The sequence below is a fragment of the Poecilia formosa genome, unplaced genomic scaffold (genome assembly GCF_000485575.1).
Source record: "Poecilia formosa unplaced genomic scaffold, Poecilia_formosa-5.1.2 Scaffold150, whole genome shotgun sequence".
NCBI lineage: Eukaryota > Metazoa > Chordata > Actinopteri > Cyprinodontiformes > Poeciliidae > Poecilia > Poecilia formosa.
The window spans coordinates 659,082-679,070 of record NW_006800089.1 but is presented as its reverse complement, the minus strand read 5'-3'; the positions used below and the strand labels follow the sequence as shown (position 1 = coordinate 679,070).

Sequence of the window (19,989 nt, the reverse complement as noted above, 5' to 3'; positions counted from 1 at the left end):
CATTATGGGTCTAAGTTTAAATTCTGCTTTTCGGTTTCAGAGAAGTCATATATTTTGATTGAGGAAAAGCAAAGCGCCGCCTGGTGGACATAAACAGAAACTGTCAATGTTACAAGTGAAATAATTTTAATTGTGCAATAATAAAAGCTCTTAAATCTGATGGTTGTTAATGATTCCTGTTCAGAAACAGAAACATGTCGGTGCAGCCACAGGGTAGAAAATGTCTTTTCATCAAGACTCTTCTGGAAAAAATGGAACTTTTTTCCCCAACTAACAAAATTGCTTTGTGGAAAAAGGCCACAGAGCTGAGATATTCTTTCAACAGTATCGTTTTTTCAGCCCTTTAGAAAGTTGATCATTTTCACTTTCTCACAGTTTTTCTGTTTGTTTTAAACTGGTTCTAGGAGCACGACTCTCCTTAAGCGTTTAATAAAACCACCACACCAGTTTTGCTCCTTGCATAGAGCAGTTGATGTTACAGGAAAGCAGTAGTAACATGGCTTTTTAATTGTTTTTGTTTTCTTTCACTGGGAATGTTGCTCTGTCATTCATAAGTAAAGATAAGTGAGCTGGTGTCTGCTGTACCTGAGAGCTTTCTACTTAAAGAAAACTATAAAACTGACTTCTTACATTTTTGAATATTGGTATAAGAAATTGTTAATCTTTTATATATACATTTTAAAAAATGCTTCTTTACACTAAAGTGTACTCTAAAAGAAAAGGGAGAAAACTGAATGAAGACTTTCTCTTTCTTTCCCTGCACTTTAAGGCACAGAAGTGGCAGGCGATTCACAACGTCTCGATAGAAGCATCAAACCAGGCACAAGAACACGGAGTCTGTTTAGTCGTCTTTGTTGTGTCCATTGCAGTAGTTGAGTCGACCGATGCAGCCGCGACGAGGATGATCCTTAAAACTGAGGCAATCCACGGAGAAATGTGGACGTTTCTTTACGAGACACTGAAGCTCATCTAGGGAACAGGAAGAGACAAAAACAGGTTCAAGAGGTTTAGGAAGTAAGCTACAGCATGTGATTAATAAACAAAGATCCTTTCACATCAACAGATTAGAATCTGTTTCACACCTGTGGATCTGAAATGTTCTGGATTGTTTTAAAGACGAACAAGATTTATAGCATGATAGAAACAGTAGCTGCATAAGTTGGAATTACAAAAATAAATTAGCTTAATGGAAAGGAGTCAAATTGGTGGTGGAGGAAGACACTTTTTTTCAATAAAGCTTTTACACTAGGAAGAAGTGGTTTTTGCATCGAAATTAGGGTATTTCACAAAAACTGCAACTGAAACAATTGTCAGATCACACAAGTTGTGTGATCAGCAACTGGATGTTACTGCAGGCGGGAACAGATGAAGATGACAGGAAGTGGTAATGAATGATGGCAAGGTATGTTTTTTGATTGACTTATCACGTGAACAAACTTATTCACATGTGATTTTAAATTGTGTTTCTTACTTAGTGGAAACGCCACATTGCACTAATGTTTTTTGACATCAGTGCAATGCCAACAAAATGCTCCGCACATTTGTAAAGGAAACACAGCTAACGATGTGAAAAACAGCTCTAAAGCTTTGCAGAAAAAGTATGTGGTCAGTATAAAATCCTTAGCAGATGGCATTTATCTTCAGTAAAGACAAGAAAATATTAAGCTACTGCAGCAGCTCAGATGAAGACTTTGAGACACGTTGACAGAAACCGTCTCACACGGTTTCATTTATGCAGTATAGCTGAAAAAGCTACATATTAGCATATCCAGTCAAAAGTTTTCATTGTGACTCTCTCCAGAGTCACAATGAGGCTTTTATTACATAAAATCCCAGTAAAACGGTGAAGTAAATCATTTGTAAGGCAGAAAATGACAAAGTCTTACCATAAGTGACCTTCGCTGTGTGTTGAGCTTCAAGTTCAAGGAACAGAGGAGCGAGCTCCACTTCCTTTACTCCCAACATTATTTCTAAGACGACGGCCAGGTCTTCTCCTGTGACTCCCCCGCTGTCCTCCTCATACAGCTACAACACAGCGACGGGTCAGTTTAGCACAGTGACCCAAATGACCCACACAAACACCAGCAGCACCACTCAGGCTGCTGTTCTCACCTGGAAGGCCAGCTTTAATGTGTCCAGGGGTTTATGAGGTCGCTGTACAGTAGACAGAGCGGTGACATAGTGTCTGACGTCTATCTTTCCGTCTCCATCCTGATATAAAAGACGAATTTAGTTCAACATGAAACAGGAAGTGCAGAACATCTGGAAAGTATTCACAGCGCTTCACTTTTTCCACATTCTATGTTACAGCCTTATTCTAAATTTTGCTCTTTCCTCAAAATTCAACACATTAATACTCAGTTATGATGATGTGGAAACTGTATGTTTGCCAAGGTTATAATAGTTTGGGCTTTTTCATTTTTGTTTTGTTGTGACTTTTTGTCTAATTCAGTTAGTTGTAATTAGTTTTTGACATTTTTTATTAGTTTCTATTAAATATTGTTTAGTTATAACAGCAGTTGTAGATTTTTTATACTTTGGTTAATTTTTAGGTGCAGAATTCAGAAAGGTCAAAGTGTCGTATGGTGATGATGTGTGCATCCATTGGGTAATGAACACTGAGCAGAAGGTATCAATTTCAAAAAATGTATTCAATTATTGTTGAACAACCAACTGCCTGGAGTTTCCCTCCATTTTGTTAACGTCACATCAGTTTGAAAGTTTAATAAATAGATTCATCAATACGAAAACAAAGGATACTACTATTATATATCTTTAATTTCAGTATGTTTTAGTTTTATTTGTAATTTTTCCCCTTCTATTACTGTTTTTATTTATTTCAGTTAACGGAAATGTTTTCTCAATTTCAATGTTTATTTCCTTAGCTTTAGTTTTTATTCTCTCTTGGAATGAAGAAGAACATTTCTATTTTTTTTTTTTGCCTCTGGCTTATTTGTGATTCTCTTGAGTTACAAAAACCTCTGGATATTCTGGACACTCACTGATATTTGAAGTAGTTTAATTTTGGAAGGTGTTGCCTCCATCCTTCCTCACTGACCTGATGGAAGAGGCTGTGGATTTGTCTGAGCGTGTCTGTAACTGGAAGGCTGAGAAACTGGGCAAAGTCCTCCAGTCCCAGTCTGTCCCCCTGCAGCTTGGCGGCCCTCCTGGCCTCCTCGTCCAGCCGGCCGCCTCTGCTCCCCGACTTTAACCTGTCGTGATGAGAACAAGAGGGGAAAAGCTCTGACACATGCACCTTCATGGGCCTGTTTTTATTTCTGTTTCAGACATTTGGTTATGCCATTAGCGGAAGTCGTGATGAGTGGATTATTTGAAATAATAAACTAATGGATTAATCATTACCTGGAGTAAACAGTCATAAAAACAAAACACACCCAGAGGAGTAATTCAGCCAAAAACCATGCAGACATATTTACATATTGCATTTAAGGTAATAATAATAAAAAAAACACCTGGTGACTTCATCCAGTTCAAATTCTGTTATAGAAAATCTATTATTAAGCACTTTTTGCTATCCAATGATTAACTGTTTGATCGACAAAAAACAGTCAACCGATCAGCACATTTCTGTGTTGATGGTAAATGAAGCAGAAAGGGCTGAACTCTTCACATGTTGATGTTAGAAGTCTGTTTCTGTAGCTGTGTTCACTATAAGAACAGTATGTTATTGCATCTTAGGCAATAAAATGTTTCTTATTTTAAAAATAAGTTTAAGTAATTCAAAGAAAAATCTGCAGAATGTGTCCATTTTCTTGTCTGATTGTTGATTATTAACGATTATTATAATAATAATTAGTTGCAGCTCTAATTATAGAAATGAATTTTACAAAGCAAAATACACTGGGAATTATTACTCCTACAATTCAAAGTGAGTTAATCGTATCCTGGACATTAATAATAACAATAATATTTTTGTTAATAAAGGGAAAAACAGGATCTGGGTTTGATACACATATAAACACATTGATTCAGTTTAAGCTACACCCAGTAGCAAGAAGTGTATGGAACGCTTCAATTTCTGACTTCACCTCAACTACATCCCAGTACAAACATCTTAGATCAGTGGAAACACCTGCAGATTTAGCTTGCAAAATCAAAGTTCCAGTAATGGCCCTATGAAAGTGTGTTTCTCTCCTTCCTCCAGCAGGGGTCAGTGTTTCTACACTGTGATCCTCTCCCCTCACTCACCCCAGTTGGCCCAGCAGCTGGTTGAAGTGCAGCAGGCTGGTGCAGTCGTGTATTCTCAGCGGGCCGTGTGACAGGATGATGTCCCGGTCGTCGAAGGACAGGTCTGTGAGGGGAACCTCCAGCGCCCTTCCAGGACGGAGCACACATTTGACCATACATGAGATGGACAAAAAGGACAGCGCGTTTTAAACTTGACCCAAACATAAGCAGACGATCTGCTCCTCGGTGTTTGTGCAAACACGGCTGCACGTGAACTCACTCGGCCATGAGCTTCCTGACGTTGCTGGCAAACAGAGCAGGGTTTTCCCTCTCCTTCGCTGACGGGCGGTAGATGGGTAAATACTGCAGAAAACGGTGAGAGGAGGTGAGCCGCAGTGTAATCGCAGCACACCAAAAACATCGTCACTTTTTAAGCGCTCACCTCGATCTCTATAGAGTTGTGAGGCTGACACAGAGTGAGCCACAAAAGCTTAAACCTGAAGAAGAAGAAGAAAACAGAACTAAATAGCTGACGTTCTGTAGTGTTTGTGTTCACTTTGATAGGAACAGATTTCTGGTGTCTCTAATCACAAATACAGCCCATCAAAAGTATTCACACCCTTTCCTTTCTCGTGTTTTGTCACATTATGACCACAAACTTAAATGACGTCTTAGGAATTGATGTGACTGTCACAAAGTAGAGCATTAATGATGAAATGTGGTAAAGTTATGGGGGTTTTTTACATATAAAAATCTGACAACTGTGGCGAACGATGATATGAAATCTGTTGAATTCTAATGAAATTTACTGCTAATAGTCCAACAATGTGCTATTTAATATAAATTCAGCTGTTCTTTGGAGGCTTCAGAGATTTGTTAAACACTTGTGAACAAACAGCATCATGAAGATGAATAAACACGGCAGACAACAATAGAATGGTTTACATCAAAACACTTCATATGTTGGGACGGCCAAGTCAAAGTCCAGACCTAAATCCAACTGAGGTCCTTTCAGATTACTTGAAAACCAATCTTCACCGATGCTCTACAAATAACCTCAGCGCTTTACCAAACATTTGATGAAAAAGATTGTTATATTTTTAAAGCTGGCCAAAAGATTTAGACTGGGTGAATAAAAAAACACGTTCAGGTTTTAAACGATGTGTAACTTTACTTCCACCTCAAATGGTGTTGGTGTGGTACATAAAATCGAAGTAAAAGGAGTTACAGGGTGTGGTTCTGATGGGAAAAGGTTCAGGAGGTGTGAAAACTTTTGCGCCGTAACCAATTATGCACAGATAGAAACTCACGCTCCAGGGCCGCGCCAGGTCCACGAAAACGTGTCCTGCAGACATGGAAGAAATATGTTACAACACATGCAACAGGATCCTTTCTGAATATTTTGGATCACTTTATTCAAAATGTATGAAAAATATATTCCTCCTATTGCTATATTTAGCATGCTACCAGCAAACGGTAGCTGGAATTAGCAAGGCAAATAAACAAACAGGGCTGGCAGCTGCCCCGAAAGTCAGGACGGTGACTAAACAGAGAAGTTTGAAACAAAGACTTTCGAGGGAAGCGGACATGCAAACCTTAGTAATACCAGCTGCATCATTTATGAGCGCGTGAGGAGAAGCGCTGGAGGCGATGGCAGGGGAGGAGATATGACACCTGTCTGCGCACGCCTGCGAGCGCGCGGGGCGAGGAGCAAACGGGTGAAATATCACCCCGCTGGAACACGAAGTCAGTCGACACACGAGGGGAAACGCACTCTGACACGACAAACGGCAGCCATTACATCAGAGGCGGCTCGGAGCGCACAGAGCCTGAGGTCACGGTCGGACCGGGTCGCGGGTCTGAAGGTAGACATGTGGAAGGATGAAAGGAGACGCTCACCAGTTTGTTTGGGTATCGCAGCACCACTGGCTGCACTGGGAGTCCTGGGATGAAAGCACCTTTTAAACACAAAAATGAGAGAAAATTAAGAGTAAGAACAAAAAAGCATGAACCTACTGGCAGACGGCTTCCCTGTTGGGACTTTAATGTATCCTGATGATGACAGACGAGCTGAACAGCCACATGCAGTATTAATGGCTTCAGGAAAGACCTTTCCAAGCTTCTGTCTGCCTTTTGAAGGCTTTATTATGTGAAAATAAACAGTCAAAAAGGCTACATGTATAATTTATCTGCAGGTCTTTAATAAAAGATATACAGTAACATTCATTTATCACCTAAATCTAAATCTCACGTAACAAGACGGCTACGGTTTCCTCATCTCTGTTCATCATTACTGAGGTCAAAGCAAAAAGCATAAGAATTTGTTACATTTATTCAAGCCTTTTGCTTTCTTTTCAGGTAGATCTGACTACCTGAAACGATCTACCTGATCATCTGACATATGATTCTGACTTATGTCAGAATCATATGTTGTGACATATGATTTAAGCAGCAATCATGAACTGCATTCAGTTGAGAGATTAAGCATAAACAAAGCAAATATTTTGCATAGTTCCTGGTAGAGCAGCTGATTGGAGATTCAACAAACCGTTTAAAGAGAACTACGCTGCTACAAAATGCTAAAAATTGAATATTAAGCTAAATCAGTGGGCAGCTAATCATTGAATGATGATTCTCTCCTTGTAGTCCCAGTCAGTCATCCCTGCATATCCATGATGGTTTCCCATCTTTGACCTTTATGAGGTGACAAATTTGCTTATTTTGTGTATTTAGCTTGTAAATAGAATTATGGGTAATGTTGAACATTTTGTTAAACAAATCTGTGTTCTTCTAGTCAAGTCAAGTTTATTTCTATATCACATTACAGCTAATAACAAATTGTATTATTGCAGGATTAAACCTTGAGAAATTGCCTATTAACACAAAGTAGTTCCTGTTCTTTACGTAAGATCTGGACCAGCTAAGTTCTGGACCAGAGAGTCCAAACCAGCTTCTCAAATGTGGGTCAGAACGAAAAAAAACTGTAACAGAATGTAATATGTTTTTAATACAATACAGTTGAATTAAATTACATGTCAGATTTAAGTACTACATGTCCATTTATTGACATGGTACTATTAAAACAAAACCGGTACACCATGGGTACGAAGTGGTTTTCGTAGTTAAAGTAGGAAGAAAAAACAATTGAAAGAGAAGAAAAACTTCTTGAATTTAGGAAAGGACACAGAAAGCAAAAGCACATCTACACAAACTCCACATATAGCTGGTGTGCTGTACCGAGAGACAAAGCAGGAGGAGACATGTCCAGAGAGGACTGGAAGCACACGGCACAAAGATCAAGTTGGCTTTAACCCACATATACGCAAACACAACCAGAGCTGCACCAACCCACAGGGCTTACTGGGAAAGACTGAATAACAGACTGGAAAAAAGGGGATTAGAAGGAGCTGGCATCAGACAATAGCTGACCACATAACCCCCCTCATGCGTCCGCACATACACACGGACGTTAGCGGAAAAACAAGTCTGATAAAAGAAAGCAAAGGGTCGGACTTTTATGCACGAAGCAGCAGGGCGCCAAACGTCCCTGCCTGCTGGGTTTAATTTGTTCTGACATAAACGCTGGGAGCTGGTCGCAACAGAGTCAGAATCCATTCACAAATAATCATATAAAAGTCCAAACAAACTAAAATAAAAACCCAGGCTGAGGGAGTCTGTTGTAATGCGGACACACCCATTATTGGAAATCAGCCGGAACGTCAAATGAAACGGTTCTGCTTTGGTTTGCGCAGTAAAGGCTTCACCTGCTGCTCTGGATCAAAAACAAAACCTACTTCTAATGTGACAACAGAGATGAATAGTTTCTGTTTTACTCCGATGGATAAGAGTAAATGTTTATCCCAAGTGAAATCAGTCTTGTACTGAAATGGGCTGAAAGGCCGCTCAGCCAGGAAGAGGCCGTTACTCTAAAAGCAACGTAGAAAAGTCAGATTTCAGTTGTACTGAGGGACAAAGATCCTAGTTTTTAATAGACATGTCTCAGTGTGATGAATAGGCCTGTCGCTAAAACCAATAAATTCCATAATAAATTAAAGCAAGCTTAATTTCTATCTGCATGATTTATTATTCTTCTCTTTTCTGTTTCTACCAAAAACTGGACAACAAAAGTCTTCAGTTTGGTGCTTTAGCCTCAACGAAACTTCCCTTTGTTTTCTTTTTTTAAGAATAATTCATTTTATTTGTTGTTTCTGTTGTTTAGGTTATTTTGGATAGTTAAAATGTCTTTCAGCTCCAGTGTTGAATGTCAATTAAAATATAGAGTTTCATACTATTTGAGAAATTAATCAAAATTTGTCCGATTTAAAAGTTTGTCCTTTTTATACAGTGTACGTGACAGTACCTCCAGTTTTTTTGCAATTCTGCGATCATGGACATTCACACAAAATCAAAAGATCTCTGCATATTGCAAATTTTCTGCAAAAATGGTGAAAAACATTGGGTTTAAGTAACTGCTAACTCCCACCTGCAGGTGGCAGTATGTCTTACTCCTGCATTGCTGCCTTAAGCAAACTTGATGTCAAGTTTGAGTCTGTGATCGTTATGGCGAGTAACAAAAATCAAACTAATTAAGTTCTTTAAAGAATAAAAATGTTTGTGTCCAATCTGTCTGCTTGAGGAAAAAATACAGTAAAATTCCTTACAACTATTTATAAAATAGCACCACAAAATCCATGATTTTAATTGAAAAAAATAAAATAAAATAAAATAAAAAATCACAAAAACAATTACAAAATCCTGGAGGGACTGATGCGAATGCACTGTTTTCATTTCCTTCTAGAATTTAAGAATGAGGGTCAAAAATAACTTCCTGTAATGTTCTGGTCATGTTGTAGCAGGAAGGGGACTGAAAACATACCAGCCTTGAATAAGATGAGACCCGACCTGTTGGTGCACGTCCCCTCAGGGAATATCATGATCTAGAACAAGGAGTTTAACATTAATATAGTATAACACGTAAAAACACGGCAAAAAAATGCTTTAGTTTCTTTGAATGCGTTTGAGGTTAGACTTGTGTGTGTGTGTGTGCGTTTGTTTGTAATACCTTGTGGGGACGATTTTCCTGACATATACTACGTTGTGGGGACCAATCGCTCCTCGTGGGGACCGGAGCCTGGTCCCCACGAGGGGAAACTCTGTTTTTGGGTCAGGAGTCAGATTTAGGGCTAAGGTATGAATTGAGGTTTGGTTAGGGTTAGGGTTAGGTATGTGATGGTTAGGGTTAGGAAAAGGGTAAAGGTTTAGGCTGTAGAAATGAATGGAAGTCAATGGAAAGTAGGGTTAGGGTAGGGTTAGGGTTAAACGTGTGTGTGAGTATGTGTGTGCGAATCGATGTGTGTGAACACAACACCTGGGGCCACTTTCCTCCAGACTGGGCTCTTCGTTTGATCTCCTCAACAGTTTTTCTCCTGGAGTGCTGATCCGACCGGAATACCAACACAGGCCTGATGTAGCTGATCAGAGCTGGAGGAGGCCATGATGAAGAGATGCATTTTAGAAGCCAATATGAGAGAGAAAAAAATCTAAATTATTAAGAAGGAAAATATGTGATTAGAAATTTAAGAAAATGCAGCAAAACAAAAAATACTGCAAGCACCAAAAGTCTGTCAACATACATATAACTACTTCTAATTTTACAAAAGCAACTAATAACTTTAAAAAATTATATAATCAAAGTAGCTGTGTTGTATTTATTATTTTAAAAAAAACTTTGGTAAAGAGCTTTAATGCTAACTGAGAAAGTTTATGTTCCTCAAAACTGCAGCACTTTTTAGGGGAGTTACTTCATTATTGACTCCTACAAATAATAGATAAAAATCATTTTCACCATCCAAGTTACTGAAAACACTTGGATGTGTTTTCAGTAACACATTTGGGCAATGAAGTGTTTATGTTTTAAAAAGGAATTTAATCATTTGTTTATTTGCCTCTTTTAATACATTTCTAATATCTAATAAAAAAGATTGAGGTTTTAAGCTTTTTTTGTGCCAACTTTATATCCAATTAATCAATTAATTGGCAGACTAATTGATTACTAAAATAATCATTAGACGTGTAGATGTGTTGAGAGGCTAAACTCTTTAAATCTAGAAGATTTCCATACAAACACTGCACTCTTCTTCCCTTTTTGCATTTTTCCTATTGTAAGCATGGAAATGTCAATGACTCACTGCCCCAGACTGGGACGCTCTGGCTCTCCAGCTTGGCGACAATGGAGCACATGGTCATGGTGACTGGGATCGCGTCGAAATAGGAGGAATGCGGGGCTACGGTGAGGATGGGAACTTCAGAAGGCGGCGCTCGCTCCCCTTTCACTTTGATCCAATGGAAACCACCACAGAACCACATGGCTCGCATAATGACCCGAAGACAAAGATCTATTATTCTGACAAAGCAAACGTTTTATGCATTAATTTCTTTTTGTCAGACCTAAAGACATTACAACCCGCCTTTGATAAATGTCTCTTACTGTACCATCTCGCCCCAACACACCTCCTCCACCACGACTGTGGATCGGGGACAAGCTCGGAACGTCCCAGCGAAGCCGTGAAGGCGAAAGGCCACGCCAGCAGCATGAAGAAAGAGACCAACAGCAGCCGGACTGGAAAAACTGTAACCGATATGAGTCCGATCTGGAGACGAGAGAGAAAAGACACAAAAATACAAATAATCAACAAATTACTGCAGTGCCGCTACTCAGTGTGAACCCAGTGCCTTGCAACAATGTTCACACCTGATGAGCTTTTCACATTCCTGTCATAAAACGACCTCAAACGTTCACTTCATTTTTTGTCCCAAGCTTGTTTCATTAGTTTGTTTTTTTTATTCAGTTGTGTCACATTTCAGTGTCAGATTTACATTAGTTAATTTCCAGTGAATTATTCCATTTGTTCATGTCAAGTTATTTCAGTGACCTTGTAGGTCTTTTGGTCATTAACAAACTTTATGTGTAACTTTCTTGTGTTTTTTGGTATGAGGACCTTTGCAAATGACTGTAAGTAGTTCAAACTAAATTATTGAAATGTGCATCACACATTCATATACAGCAGAGAAATGTGGCTCTATATCCTGGAGGGGAAGGAGGAGGAAACTCACATTCCGTCTGAGCCTACAGGAAGGAGCAAACACTCATCCATCAACATTCCCCTTCTAACACCATACGTTTTGAGCATGCACATTTTCAAGTATATCACAACTTCAGCTTAACCCTACGACTAGGTCATAACAGTCACATTAAATCTTGTTGGTGCAGATAACGTGCAAGTAACTCAGAAATGTCATCAATCTGTTCAGCCTGACTCTTTTCCAGGATGTTTACTGGAAGTCACTGCACACTGAAAAGTATTGTAAGTTGTTCTCTATTGATACTCTGATGAGAACAATAAGGCCTGATGGACTATTAATATTAATCCTAGGTCTAAACTTACTTCTTGGGATCACTCATAATAATTTGGACAGTTTTGCCAGGAATAGGGGTGTCTGGGTGTCCATCTTGGTCCTGCTATCCCCTGGACCAGTGTTTAACTCCAGTCCTTAGAGACCACTGCCCTGAGTATTTTAGATTTGTCTTTGTTCCAGAAGACTTGATTCAAATGATTGCATGACCCCCTCTGCACGCTATCAAGTGCTGCAGAAACTTGTTAATCACCGACTTATTCAAGTCAGGTGTGTGTGTCAGAAGGGATACACCTAAAACATGTAGGGTAAAGGTCAATGAGGACCGGAGTAGAGAAACACTGCCCTAAACCCCATCTTGTATAAGTTGTAGACAATGGACAGATGAACTCTTTGCTGTACCTGTTTTGAGCTAAAATTAAAGGCTTTGCAAAAGAAAGTCAAGTACCAAGCTCTTGAGCGAATGCTATTTCATGAAGCTCCTTCCCCCAGCTCCTGAAAGCATTGTCTAGGACTGGACTGTGAAATACCGTAAACATCTCTTTCAACTGTCCAAAGGCACATGTCGATTTTCCCTTTGATTTAAAGCGTTCCCCAATTTTAAACAAATTTAAATTAAGCCACAGAGTTTGCAAACCACCTGTTTTGAGTTAATGCCTGCATGTTCCATGAAGACTTTGCATAGTGAAACGAGCAATGATCAGGAACTAAAACACATCCCTTGTGCAATCCCCAAAGGAAGGGTGATCAAGTTGGAGGAGCTTGTCTTGCCACAGAGAGATCACTGACCAGAGAGAGTTCAGCTCTGCAAACGTTATGGTTGCAAAGGACATGAAAGTATCATAGATGTATGTTTTTCTAGCACATGATGTACTCTGTGGTCCTCAAGGGACATAGAAAAAGATCAGGTAGAAGTGACACTCCCACTGCTTGAATAAGTAAAAAGATGAATCCCTTGTTCCATTGACCTTATCACGACATCAAGGCAACAAAGAGTTTTTTTTCCAAAAGGCAGGCCCTCTGGCAGTGATTTTTTCCCCCACAGTGTTGCCTTTTTTAACGTAACGTAAGCAGCAGCCGTAGAAGAAACCCGGTGACTAAGCTGTCATTCCTTGTCTCTTTCGGTGTGATGAAACAGACGCGGTGCCGTGGATAAACTAACAGACTTACAGAGTCCCAGCTTGCTGAGTAAATTCAGACTGTGTGACATCTCTGGCTTCCTCCAGCTTATTGCCCTCCCTCAGTTCAATCTTCTCATCTCCCACTCTGATTGCTCTCTTCCCCTCTTTACACCTTAAAGGATCTCAGGTCCCCAGAGTCTTCCTCTCCTCAACCATCAGCCCATCAATCCCTCACTCTCCGTCTCCATCTGCTCCACCACATGTTCACCCATCACTCTGCTCTCCTCTTACTTTGGAATGACGCGCTTGTTGTCACCGCCCCTGGGAGTTGTATCTAAGCTCCTCTTCCTTCCTCTGCCATCTTTCCATCCTTCGTGATACATGTCTGAATGTGGAGGACCCAGGTGCGGGCTTCAGGGCTGTATTAATAAATAAAAACCACCGGGTTGATTTATGAAGCTCAAACACTCTTCCCGACTCTCCACCCCTCCCCGCTCCCTGCAGTTGTGCGTCATGGCTGGAGCTCGACAAATCCGTCTGGGGTGATCCGCTTGACATTTTCTCTGGAGGTGGTAAAAGAATGAGCCAGGGCAGAACAGACTGAACCTGAATTTTATAGGGAACAGATATCAAAAGGCTTACTTGGAATTCGCAATAGTAATAATACACTTACGCACTTTTAGCAGCCTATTAAAATCAGAACGTCAGCTTTCAAGTTCAAGGAAAACTGCCTTTTCCTGTTTAATGTTGTGAATCCCAACAGCAACGTTAGGGTTAGGGCCCAGCTGTGAGAAACATTTTCTTTCCGTTCTAGCTTGACAATATTTATTTTCCAGTGGGAATAAAGGAAGCATCAAGTTCTCCAGAAGTTCCTGTAAACACCGGCGAGCTCAGACTCTGGGACCACACCGGTACCAGCAGATGGCTTGGCTCCCAAAATCACAGAGGAAACATTACATTGGAACTAAAGGTTTGATTCTGCCTCTCCGCTCTTCCTTTAGACTCTGGAACCTTGATGTCTTTTTTTCTTCCACTCAACTTTCCATTAACATGTTCACATTTCGCATATTGTAATCAGCCAGATTATTTGGCAACAGTGGCGCAAAAAGTGGGTATGCAGCACATGCAACGCATAGGGGCGCAGCACCGGAGAGGGCGCCAAAACCCCGTCTGGAGAGTGCCGATTATGTTTTCCCATACACTTTAGCGCGCCTTATGCTCCGTCACCTCAAGCACATAATGAGGTAAATGTAGCGCGAGTCGCCTCGCGGGGGGGAGCGAGCGTATGTTTTCTACGCTGACGTTCCTTCCTTCGGGGGTTATGTCTTCGCATCCACCTGAATAATGTGCAGTTGCGCCACTGTTTGGCAATCACCTTAAGCTCCTAAAGGAAGAATACAATGACCGCCTGTAGGTTAACTATCAAGTCAGCAGTCTTCCCCATGACTTTGTAGGCCATAATGTAATTTATCTGCTTTTTTTTAAATCCATTTTTCTCTTGCGTAATATTATTAAAAATAAAAAGGACCTCTTGTGATCGACACGCAACATTAATCGTGTGTTAACAAATAGGTTTCCGTCTCGCAACCTTACTTGACATCCAAAAAAATGAAAACATCTCTCGAAAACCGAGTAGAACATGTTATTCTCCGATGAAACTGAACAGACATTTCATCCCCAAATATCACTGTATCCGCATTGAAACATAGTATGAGCATCATGCACAGGGGTGAGTTTTCTCCAAGTCAAACAGAGGTTTGTGTAAAAGTGGAGGAAGTTTTAAGGTCTGGAAACAATTTAACTCCTTCTGTTTTTGTCATGATGTGTTGCTGGTGGTGGTGAGAGAGACGCCGGGGAACCCAGGTAGTCATGATGAAAAGGTGATTTAATGACAAACCAGGAGGAACAACAGAAAATACTGGCCGCACAGGAACAGAACACAGACGTGAGACGAGGGTGAGATAAGACGAGGATCCGACGAAGAACACAGACACAGGTGGGTTTAAATACACAGGGAGGGTAATCACAGGAACGACACACAGCTGGGATCAATCAAGACAACACAGACTCAGGGGAAAACAGGACTAGACAGACAGAAACTCAAACTCAAAACACAGAACCTAACAGTTTTCCCTAATCTGGACAGGGAAGGAGGAACAAAGCCCAGGACGATGAGCTGAGAACAATCTGGAACATGTAATGACCCGATCATATCAAATCTCTTTTAATGTGGTCGACATTTTAAGTTGATTTTCTCTTTTTTTCTGTCACTTCTGGCAGGTTCAGTCCTGTTTTTAGCTCATTCTTCTTCATCAGATAACTCAAGCTGGCTCAGATTACATCAAGAGAATCTATAAACATAAATGTTCCCGCCTTGACTCATTTTGATTTAGGCCTGGACTTTAACTAGGCCATTCTAGAAATAAAAAAATGCCTACATCCCTCTTTTTCCCCATAGCATGATGCTGCCACCACCACATTTTGCCTTGGTGTTGTTCAGGATAATTGTCGGTGTTATTTTTGTATGTAGGCCAAACAGTTTTGACTGTTGGTTATAGAGAAATATACAGTTTAAGCCCCAAGTTATTAATACAACTGGAAAATTTAGATTTTGAATTATTTTTATTCAACCAAAGAGTTTGTGATATAAAATATGACAGGCATAAGAAATGAGTTTAAATTTAGAAAAATAACTGACATTTTTTCTGTTTAAATGAAATGCCATGTTGAAATAGATTTTTTTCTCTTGAATTTTTGATTATTTTTGATAATAGGCTCCAGGTCTCTGAGGTTGGAAGGCCTCCCTGCCATCACCCTAATCTGCCTGCACCTGCTCTCTTTCAGGTTTAAGTCGAGTCTCTCCAGTCAAAAGGAAGAAGCTGGTAAAATTAAAAACACTTTCATTTAAAAGGTCAAACTACAGGGCTGAACTCGTACTGTAATCCCTCAAAAATGAAAACAGATTTAAGAGGAAAAGTTTAGTTTCTTCTTTTTAACCTCTCCATCTTGTTTGTTTTTGGCATGCAGGCGTGTTTGCATACAACTGCACACGTTTGGGCAAGTGGAAAAACAGCTTTAGAAAGCCGGTGGCGGAAGGTGTGAAGCAGACACGTGATGGCTGAGCTGCTGCTGCTGCTGCTGTCATCTGCCGCACGCTGACAACCGTTAGCAATCATCTCCTCCAGGCCTGAACGGAAAAACGACCCATTCCTGGCAACGGAGGAAAGGGGCGGGAAAAGCATCCTGCAAGTCTTGGGGAAGTGTCTACGGCCTGCAGCAGGGTTTTTCTGCTCATCTCAGCAGAACGGCCGACTTTTAAAGGATCGGTTTTGCCAGCATTACTGCCAATTTGCTGAACATTTACACATTCCACTCAGAGGGAAAGCAAACTTCTCTAAGCTTGAAGCAGAACTTTATTTCTCCCTTTAAAAGGAACTGAACTGTGAAAAGGTGTTTGCATGGAAGTTGATGCACTTCCTCGTTTACTGAACACACACGGATGATGTGTGTTCAGGGGATCGGCGTGCTGTCGACCCAGAATGTTAATCATGAAACGTGGCTCAACAGCTCTTAGATGATTTGGGAGCACACTGGGTTTCCAGCAGGATGACAAGACAAGACAAGACACAAGACAACATGTAAGCACTGAAAGTTGTTCAGAGGTAACCAACGGTTAGATGTCTAGGATACAATGAGCTACATCACAATCACAGTGCTCACTATCATTACCAAATGGGAAAGGTGTTACAGCAGACCATGCATAGTCAAGCAGTATACTAAAGTCAGAAGAGGCATGTCGTGTATCGTCTTGCGCTACACCGTAGCGACACTGCAAAATGTGCAACATGGGAAACCAGTAAGACGATCTTTGTCGTTTGAGGACTTCTTTGAAGAAAAATCAGGAAATATAAAATACAGACGTTAAAATGTTATCAGGAACAACATTTAGAGGAACGAGCTTCAGATTCTTCCCTAAACTTAGCAACCATGAACAGGAGCACTTGGTTTGCATACTTTAGATCAACATTAGATTCTTTTTCTCTTTTTTTTCCTTTTTTCCTTTGGTTTGTTATTTTTGTTTGTATTTCCTTTTAATTCCTGTAAAGCACTTTATATTGCTTTGTTGCTGAAAATGTGCTATATAAATAAAATTACATTTACATTTAAACAGCCATTCCATTATTCTCTTGAAAATTGTAGTGAAACATTTAACAAAGAGAATCAAATAAGACAGAAGATGTATCCCTCAGGACATGATACAGTTCCAAATTAAAGTCAGCCTAATAAAGCTTAGAGTGTCAGTCTGCGGACATTCACAGCAGGTGCTCGGTTAAAATCAAATGCAAATATAGTAAACTGATGTTAAACTATGGTTGTACCTTCATCCAGGAACAGAGTGGTAGCTGGGGTCCCAATGAAACCACAGGTTTCAGATAAAACTCTGGCAGTTAGATTATGACTGACCAATTACTGATACCAGATCATAAAAAAGCAGCTAGTAGTGAAGCAGCACAACTACCAGGTGGTTAACAGTGGATTCAGGTAGCGGTAACGCATTTTTCCACTTTTCCGGACTCAAATTGTAGTGTTCCCTTCCCTTGCCCCCATTCCAACCTTTTTGGAAATCTTGAGGACTTTTGGGGACTGGAGGAAAAAAGACTTACCTCAAAAGATTGGAAAGCAGGTAGATTTTATTATCTGGATTTATCACCAATCATGAGAAAACTCCATGATTCAGCAGAGTAGTAAAAGGTTGTTCCCTTTTTTCCCCCTCGGGCCGTAATGCTTAGACTTGTCAAAGTAAGATTGTTTTTTTCAAGCACAGTTTGTGAGCTTTGATTCACCGATTAGGCCTTTCCTGGTTCACACTGATTTTCTTTAACGATGATCTATCGACTCTGTTTTGGAGCAACTCAAGGTTTGATTTTTTTTTTCCAATTTATTCCAAGGACCGAATCATAAAAAGGAGAAACTTGATTGTGGTAGCAGCTTTAAATCCGTTAGAATTACAAGCTCATCTCTATCATCACATGAAGCTGCAGACCTTGTTTACTTTATTGAACTTAAAAACTGTGCATCAACGTAGGCGTTCCTGTATGACGCATTTATAGAGCTATATGTTTTTATGCACTGAATAAAAGGGATGGGTGACATGAGGTTAAACTCTTAGAGTATTTTGTGGTATTTGTAATGGTAATGAAAAAAGTGATAAAAAACCATTTACAGTCTTTCTTTAAGCAGCTGTATAGCTGTGACTGCATTTAACTGAAACTGAAGTCCCACAAATATAAACAAAGTTTTCAGGTGAAAAAAAAAATAGTATTTGCCAAAACTGGATTTGGCAAGTCGGGCTCTTAAATGACTGGTGATCGGCCAAAAAACTGCAACCTGTGCACCGTTAATACTTACTGACACTTTACTGGAATCAGCATTGGAGAAAACTGCAAAAATGGTACAACTAACAATGCAGCCATTTTTGGGTTGTTTTTGTTGTTGTTAAAATTAATTGGAGTCTATTTTTGGCATTATTTGGACTATCAAGTATGTAATATTCAATTTCAATTTTACTTTATACCAGTTTGTGTGTGTTTTAATGGATCTTGTTGGTAACTGAATTACTTTTGACCAAGATCAACAACAGGTCCAGTTGAAACTGCATCTTTCTGTTCATTCTGGAACTTTCTCAAGCATCTTGTAGAAAGTACCTTAAAACTGACTATAAAATTGAGTTATTTTTAAATCGAATCTTTTCCACTGATTGTTTCTAACACTAAATGCCTTTTAGCACAAATTAGAGTGCTGAGAAAGTCTAAAAGTTTTATAATTGTACAGTAATGAACGTATTTTAATTCTGCATTAAAACTGTTATTGGCTGGCTACATCCAGCGAGTCCAGCTGTCACAGAAACTACAGAGGAAACACATTTCCTAGAAGGATGCAGCGATCCGCTTCCTCCAAGTCTCCATATTGTTCAGCATTCTTTACATTTTATTTCAGCGGAATGTGACTGCTCGCAAGGTGTCTATCACCTCATACTGACACACAAAATATGCAACAGTGGAGTAATTCCGACTGCAGAGTAACAAAAGTACTTGTTGACATTTAAAAAAAAAGTCTCACCTTTATTTTATCTGTCATGGAAAACTTCAGCTCGTGGACTAACGGGTTTCTGTCAGTTCCCGCAGGCGGACTGCTGGAAGTCTTCATTGTTGTACGGTCTAGTATATATATCTATTTGAAAGGAAACTTCGGTCCTGAATTTCTCGAAACGCAGCGGAGAGCTTCAACCCGCCTGCTGTGGCCGAAACTGATGCTGTCTGAGCGGAGAGCAGGGAGGATTCAGTCCGCCTCTAGCAAGTTATGCGGCGTTACCCACGCTTCCGGTTTGACTTCTTCCAAAATAAAAGCATCGGGTTTGCGTCTTAGGATCTTGGAAAAAAATCACTATCAGTAGCGGTTGAAAAACAATTAATCTGAATATAATATCAGTTGTATTTTCAGTTGTACTGTAAGGAGTTGCAAGTTTTTTTTGTTTTGCTTTTATGTTTATACAAAAGAAACACCAACACTAGGCTAAAGTCTACAGAGAATTTAATATAATATTAATAGCAATGCAATGTAATAAATATGACAGTGGGGAAATTTAGGTGTGCCAACAGCAAGTTATAAGTAAACAGAAGAATCTGTTTTCAAAACTAAGGTACAAATATAAAATCAGTAAACAGGAATTGGACGGACTTTAAGGGCAAATTTACAACAAAGGAAAAATACTTTACCGCTATTAAAAATTGTATACTCAAATGAAAATGTGTAACTGAGTAAAACTATTTTAAAAAATGGATGAGATGTGTATATTTGCGCATCAAAAGCAGCAACAGGCTACAATAACTTTAAAACGACTGCAAATATCAGTCTGCTTTTACTTTGAAAAGAACAAGAAAAGACCATAATCAAAATAAAGTCTGTGAACAACTTGTAGATGGCATTATTAAAATTGCATGACCTAGATGCACTTACTGCTCTGCTCTTAATCTTCTCATTAGGAAGAAAAGTTTTAAAATCCTGATTGTGTGGATTAATAATTAATCATTCTTAAGTAGCATAATGTCAGAAAGTGCTTGAGAGGTGTTTTGTTTTTTCTTTTTCCTTTTGCTGCTCACACTAAATGATTAAATGCACTGTTAAGGCACACACACCTACATTTAGTTATTTCCACATTATAACATTAACTTTACTAGTTTTTATCTCTTTTGTGTTTACTGTCCTC

At 39.6% G+C, this 19,989-nt stretch overlaps 1 protein-coding gene across 2 annotated transcripts; it reads right to left on the bottom strand.

Moving 5' to 3' along the window:
• Nucleotides 1-534: 534 nt before the first annotated feature.
• Nucleotides 535-19,086, bottom strand: lpcat1 (lysophosphatidylcholine acyltransferase 1). Of its 2 annotated transcripts, XM_007563741.2 has the most exons (14): nucleotides 18,843-19,086; nucleotides 10,699-10,838; nucleotides 10,377-10,591; nucleotides 9,557-9,669; nucleotides 9,065-9,125; nucleotides 6,088-6,146; nucleotides 5,499-5,533; nucleotides 4,631-4,685; nucleotides 4,469-4,551; nucleotides 4,210-4,335; nucleotides 3,059-3,212; nucleotides 2,113-2,211; nucleotides 1,887-2,025; nucleotides 535-969 (listed from the first exon to the last, which is right to left on the bottom strand). In XM_007563741.2, the coding sequence occupies exons 1-14, from the start codon at nucleotides 18,927-18,929 to the stop codon at nucleotides 842-844; spliced, it is 1,494 nt and encodes a 497-aa protein (XP_007563803.1). In that variant the 5' UTR covers nucleotides 18,930-19,086; the 3' UTR covers nucleotides 535-841. The 2 variants fall into 2 exon arrangements, with proteins under 2 accessions (XP_007563803.1, XP_016532710.1); XM_016677224.1 differs by lacking the exon at nucleotides 18,843-19,086 and having other exon boundaries at nucleotides 10,681-10,791.
• Nucleotides 19,087-19,989: the final 903 nt, after the last annotated feature.